Below are 6,788 nucleotides of genomic sequence, written 5' to 3' on the forward strand. Positions count from 1 at the left end.
TGAGTAGCACAAGGCACCTCAGCCTGGTCCAGACTTGGAAGGAATCCAGGCTCCAGACTGCTGGCACACATAAGAGAGCCCTAGGTCTGAGGAATTGCTTGTATCTGCGTGGAAGCAGGATCTTGCATGAGAGAGACGAGACCTCTTGGCTTTGCTGCTGCCTGTGCTGTAAGCCTTCTCGTAGCTTCTTAGCCACCATTCCAGTGAGGCCAGGTGGAGGGTTCTACATCTAGGAAGGCTGCAGGGCTGCCAGGGCAAAGGGGTGAATATAGCCTGGATGCAAATAGATGTCCCTCAGTTGCTGTCAGTAGAGTTGTGCCACTCCATCACGGAGGTGGACTTAGCCCAGGGGAGCTTAAAACGAACCAGCAGTTGAACTTTCAAAAGCATGAGCCCATGTGTACCCCAGTGCCCACATAACCCACATTCACCCATGTGCCAGTGGTCAGTGTGGCCCTCCATTATTCTGTCCATCAGCATGTTTCTTGCTGGCAAAGGTACTGGGGCTTGACTGGGCCTAAATCTTCAACCTAAATCTCTCCTTATTTCTGAATCTGTTTGTTTGATTGTAGTGCCCCTGGCTGGTGGTCAGGGCCTCATTGTGTTAGGTCCTGTACAGATTTTTTTTTTCCCCTAAAACAATGTCTGTCTGTGTGCGTGTATATGTACAGACGTGCATGCACACATATGTACACCTTCTAGCAAGCTTTTCTTCTCATACCTTAACTCACAAAACAAAACCCATAAATGTGTTACAATACATGCACTTGTGGACCCATGCAACTGCCCGCCAGCCTCCCTACCCAGATCACACTGTCCCTTAGTCCACACCCTGATTAAGGGGTTTAAAGTCTCCGTTCATTTTCTGTCACCATCTCTCCCATGGGAGGATCCGCTGCTGCTGTCCTTGTCGCTGTCCCCAAGTCAGATTGTCTCATCATCCTCTTCACTGTCATTGTCTGTTCCTCCTCTGGACAGGTCTTGGAAGAACCTGTGCCAGGTGTTCCTTTGCCAGGTGGAGCTGGCTGCATCCTCACTGTCCTCTGCTACCAATTTCCGGTAGTAGAACTGGAGTTTGCTCAGTCATTTTAATACAGTGTAGTACTTCGAGGTGCATGTGGCTGTACATCAGGAGGATCCTGGATTTCCACAGGGCACTCCTGACACACAACACAAACTAGTTGAAACCAGCTGATGGGCTTCCTTGGTGTTTAGTTAGGTGCCCATACAGCGCCACCCCTTTGGTCCACTGCCTGTCACTGCTTTGCAGAGCCCCTTTACCTTTTTCCACACCTCCTTGGTGAAGGAACAGAACCATAGGAAGTAGTCAATAGTCTCTGTGGCCCTTGGCAGATTGCCCTTGAGCATCTTGGTGTCCTGTACAGCTGCATGGGAGGAGCTTTCAGGCAATGCCTGTACCCTTTTGGCTATCCCACCTCTAATCTCTTCCTTTGATGTTATTGCTGGAAGCTGCAAATTAAAGGGAAAAGGAGTGAATGATTAATGTTAAACGGAAGTTAAGTGCTCTTTTCACAAGTGTGGGAGGGGCTCCTGTTTTTAAGGTCCCTGCCAAGCAAAGCACTTAAACCCATGCCTAATTTTAAGCATGTGAATAGTCTCATTGAAGTCAGTGAACACACCCACATGTTACTGCTCTGAAACTAAAAAGAGCTCTCAGGCAGCCTTAAATTAAGGGGCCCAGTCCTGACTTTGGGAGCAGCAGAGTGGCCTCAGTGTTATCCTGAACACACCAAATACGAAGTCTCAAGAGCCAGGTCCTGTGTATTCTTGCAAGGGTGGATTGTACCCCACACACCTTCTGTCTCTCTTAGGTCTTCCTCTAGTGCCTAATATCACTGTAGCCAGAAGGCAGAACAGGGAGCTGCATTCCTTCCAGTGGTTTGGGGCATTCATATAACATCATCAAAAGCTTTGTAAGGAATGCAGCATCCTGCTTTGGTTTACCAGAAAGGGTTGTGAATAGTGTCAGCTTGTTCAGCAGCTGGATCTTGGGCACTGGCCAATAAACTAATTTAAAAAAACCCTCATCTTCTGTTCACTTGCAATTTCTAGTCTTGCCTGAGAATTCTTTTAACCACTTAGAGTCTTAATCCATTTCTTATTTAGTGAATAATAAGGACAGTTTTGATTGCCCTGGAATCAGCAAACAGGATATCATAGTCAGGATATTGCATTCAAGCAGCTGTTCAGAGGAATGGAGGAACTTAAAGATTTACTATCTTTTCTAAATACAGCACCCAGAGTGTCATAGACTCTTTTAGATGGAGTTCAAATGTTGTAGGGCTGCTTTTCTGGAATATCCAGCAAAATTTTGGGGCTGTGACAAAGATGTTCTTAACTGCCTATGCAGGGGGTTGGACTTGATGATCTATTGAGGTCCCTTCCGACCCTAACATCTATGAATCTAACACCTAACATCTATGCACATAGAAAGGAGTCTTACCTAGGAACCTCGTAGTATCCTGACATCGCGGCTGGTGGAACCCTGCCTTTGTAGTTAAATGCTTCCCTTCACCTCCTATAATGAAGTGACTTTAATGTGTGACTCTGTGTAATCATACATGCCTCCCAGATCTGCCTGGGGGCTGGCATGAAGAGCATCCCCCTGAAGTGAGTCTTTTACTGGCTGTAAGTCTTCACTCTTGCAGAAAAGCTGTCTCTCTGGACAGCTTCAGCCCAATTTCTCTTCTCTGTTCAGGCAGAGGTAGGCAGACTCCCTCTTCTGGATTGTTTCAGAACAGCTCTGTTCAGTGGTAAAAACTGATTTCTAATCAAGGGAAGTAAAGGAGCTATTCAAAGGTGCTTTGAGGACATTTCCAGCCCCTGTAGTGGCTTCAAGAACTTCCAGGTGAGCTCAGACTAACACTGCTAACTACCACTCTTTCTTATAGCCAGGCAATATAAGACTCATCCCAGACAGGCACTGCTTCAAGCAAACCCCCATCTTTTTCCCTCCTGATGCATACAGGCTTTGCCCATGCCTCTCTCCCTTCACCTCCAGGTGCAGATGGTGAAGATGTCAGAGCTGAAGGAGCACCTACCCAGGGAGTGCCTCCCTGAATACCTGGGTGGATCCCTCAGGCTGGACCCTCTCAGCTGGAACTGTCGGTTCCTACCCCAGCAGAATGGCCACCCAGACCCTCTGGATGAGCTCATCTTAGTGCCGCTGGTTTCCCCCAAGGACAATGGCTCAGTGCATGTTCCAGGACCAAAGTCCGTGACTGTTCAGGAACTGATGGACCATGTGAACCGAAAGCAAAAACGGGGAATCTATGAGGAGTATGAGGACATCCGGCGTAGAAGCCCTGCAGGGACCTTCATCTGCTCCTTGTAAGTGTGAGGAGGAAGCATTTATGGTGCAGTTAGGCATGGGGATGGCTGTCTGGGAGCTCAGAGGCACCACTGGGTTCCTGTGGAAATCATCCCTTTGTCAAAGAGAAAGGGTCTGGCTCTTCCACTCTCCCCTGCTCTCCCAGCTTCCCTCGCCGCCTCATCCGAGTGGCATCTGCTCTGACCTTTTCCTTGCATGGAAAGCTGAGCAGTGATAGATGCAGAATGATGGAATGAGGTTAGAGAGGGGACTTCTGGGATCAGGATTTTCTCCTCATGTGTCCATGTCTGGGTGGCTTCGGAGGGACAAAACAAACCTGGTTGTCACTGGGCCAGCCTCTTCCTAGAGATCTTCTTTACCATTTGAAGTAGCGATTGAGAATAGGCAACCCCTCCACGTGGTAGGTTCAGTAAAGGTGTATCAAGGGTGGATAGTTCTCAATGTAGGCTGCCCTGTAGGGCCTAGACTGGCTTCACTAGTGGATTTTGGACTCTCAAAACCCTTTTGGTGCCATCCAAGAGCACATGGGAGGAGAAACTATCACAAGAAAACTAGCCGGAGATGAGAACTGGGTGCTACTTTGGCTTTAACCATGTTCTCAGGAGTATGGCCTTTCTCCGGGTGAGGAAAGCCCTGCCTATGATGACAGCAGAGCCCAAACTCAGAGCTGAAAATGTGACCTATAGCTGTGTGCAGCTGTGCTTACCATCTCTATTTTGGCTTGTCCTACCCATTCTCTGCCCCTACAGGGCTCCGTATAACCAGGAGAAGAATCGATATGGTGATGTGCCATGCCTGGACCAAACCCGAGTGAAGCTGACCAAGCAGTTCAGTCGCCCGGAGGTGAGCAGGCTGAGGCCACTTCCACTCAACTCTTCTGGGTTCCAAGTGGGTCCCTTCCCCTCCCCAGAGGGGTGGAATTCACATATTGAAACATGCCTGCATGGCCTACATGTAATTCCTGGCCCATAGCCCTGAAGGATCTGTCTTGTATGGCCCAACAGATTGTTCTGAAAGCTCTGCTGAGGGCTTTTGGTTGATAACCCCCTGGTTGAAGACCAGCCACCACCTGCCTCTGGCTTTTATGCACGGCCACAGTTCCACCTCAGGGTTTCATCTCTGGGACAGCACAGATGATGGAGGTTGTGATTCTCCAGAGAACAGGTGTTTGCAGAAGGCTGGCAAGTCCCTCCACTGGTACTACTCTTTCCTGGCCCTGGGGAACATTCCAGCTCTTAGCAAGAACATCTTTAGACGTTGCTCTATCTTTGTCACTAGGTCCCTTTGTCTCCTGCACTATGTGTAGAAGCTACGTGCAAAGCCTCATACCAGTGCAGTTGATGGAGCGGGGAAAAGCTTCTCAAGAGTTGGGACACACCTAATTCTTTGCTGGCCTGTGATATGTAGAAGTAGAGTCTCAAACCCACATCTCCTACATAGTGGTGATCTGCTCCATGGTAGACCACTAGGCAGGCTTGTCTTCACTGTGGTGCATTTGAAACTCTGGAATTAAGTGCAGTAATTGCTTGAACACCCCCTGAGGAAGCCACATTCCTGAAGAGCATGTAAGTTGGATAGGGTCAAGGGAACAAGGGATCCTGACAGCCCTGGCCATATTGAGCAGAGGTAGAAGTAAGATATGGCCCACACCTGGGACAGGGGAGGGGTCCACTCTGCTTCAGCACTCAAAAGAATTTAGCTGTTAAACCTTCAGAGCTGAGTCCTCATGCTGGTATAAATCAGCAGAGCTCCAGCGCGGTCACTGTGGTCACACAGATTTACATCAGCTTCAGGCCCAGCACTACATATCAGAGTCTTCTCAGAGAGCAACAGGGAACTTTTACTCTGAACAGTGGTCCCCAACAGACAGACAGCCTCACAAACGGTCAGTTTTCAGCAATAGGATGGCTGCCAGCCAGAAGTTTCCAAATTTTCCACTTACTTTCTCCCTGATGAGAGATGATTGCTGTTAGGGTGAGCCCTGAGAGTGCCTAGCCAAGCCCAATGCTCTGGGTTGCCTGTAAAAGGGGAAGTGCAAAGCTTGTTGAAACACAGTTTGGCTTTGAGGTCTCTGAACATGACCACAGCACTGGGGAGGGAGTGGGGCCTCAGAGTCACTACAGGGACATGGATTTTCAAACAAAAGAGCCAGAGTGAGCCCCCTTCCTCACTCACTGTTAGGACTGGTGTTTTGGGGATTGATTATATAATTGACCCCCGAATCATTGTGGGGGAAGCAGTGCCATAGGCACTACTTTGAAGTCTTCATCTGATGCAAGAGAAATGCAGAACGCTGAACTATGGTCCTTGCAGATAAAAGAATCTCCCATTTCCTTTGAGCTTCCAGTGTTTTCACTGGGAGGAAGGGAGTGAAGAGATCCTGTCCCCACCTGAAAAGCCTTCTGGGTTACTACAAGAGGTAGAGAGGATGCCATTTTCATGGAGAATCTTGGGGAGGGAAAGGGTTTGGGGCCTCTCTTCTGAATCCTTTCAGTCTTGACACATTCTGCTGAGTTACTCATCAGAGTCTCCTGGTGCTCAGCATAGCTGGATTTTGGATCCATCCCATTTTGTCCTGTCTCTGTTACTGTGTTGTCTCTCTGCTTGTGCTCAGTGGTCAGCTAGCTCTCCATTTCCCCTCCATGCCTTCCCCATGTACCTCAGTGATTTCTCTGTGGGAGTAGCACTTGCCTGAATTGAAGCTAACCTGGTGGGAGTTGGTGTTGGTCCCCTGGCATTGCTGTACTGAGTGAACATGACCTGTGTTTTATCAGTAAGGTTGCTGGATAGCTGACAGCTGTTCAGTGGCTCAGAGCTGTGCTCTGTGTCAAAGCTTTGTGTGTTTGTGGGTGTGTGTCTTTTTTTTGTTTTGTTTTTTTTTAAATACTGCTGCACACCTGAGCTGTCTCCAGTACCTAGGTCAGTGGTAGCAAATGGAGTTTGGAGATCAGGGGAATCCATAGTACCAAGCCATCATCAAGTCCTATCTCATGGCTTTGTCTTTGTGGTTGCTTACTGCAGGGTTGATAACCACTTTCCCCTACACTGGGACACGAATTCTCCGGTTTGCTCTGCTTCACAGGGGTAACATTTGTATGCACTTTTCTCTCACCAGCTGACAGACTACATCAATGCTAGCTTTATGGATGGCTACAAGCAAAGGAATGCTTACATTGGTACTCAAGGTAGGAGCCTGCTGTTTCAAATGAGGAAGTGCGGGGCCAGTATTCCCCTTTTCAAATGCAGTGCCTTTCACACTCCCTAATGCCATTGGGTTGGGGCTAGTCTATACTCAGAGGATTCCTGTGGTGAATGATTTATTAACTTGTCCCTGAGAGGGCTGGAGTGCCCCTGGCAAGCAGCTAAAAGAAGAGGGGCTGGAGATGTGGTATGGTTGAGTTAGCATGTTGTGTCATAAGTTATCTTGGTGCATGGC

The 6,788-nt window shown here is 48.6% G+C and overlaps 1 protein-coding gene across 1 annotated transcript in view; it reads left to right on the plus strand.

Annotated features, from left to right (window-relative positions):
• PTPN9 (protein tyrosine phosphatase, non-receptor type 9) overlaps nucleotides 1-6,788 on the plus strand; it is a 35,423-nt gene that overhangs the window by 21,551 nt on the left and 7,084 nt on the right. Inside the window, exons 8-12 of the mRNA XM_025210553.1 lie at nucleotides 979-1,059; nucleotides 2,851-2,869; nucleotides 2,990-3,351; nucleotides 4,102-4,195; nucleotides 6,468-6,537. Of these exons, the coding sequence (XP_025066338.1) occupies nucleotides 979-1,059; nucleotides 2,851-2,869; nucleotides 2,990-3,351; nucleotides 4,102-4,195; nucleotides 6,468-6,537 (626 nt within the window). The remainder of the gene's footprint in view (nucleotides 1-978; nucleotides 1,060-2,850; nucleotides 2,870-2,989; nucleotides 3,352-4,101; nucleotides 4,196-6,467; nucleotides 6,538-6,788) is intronic.

This window comes from Alligator sinensis, unplaced genomic scaffold, assembly GCF_000455745.1.
Source record: "Alligator sinensis unplaced genomic scaffold, ASM45574v1 scaffold311_1, whole genome shotgun sequence".
Lineage (NCBI taxonomy): Eukaryota > Metazoa > Chordata > Crocodylia > Alligatoridae > Alligator > Alligator sinensis.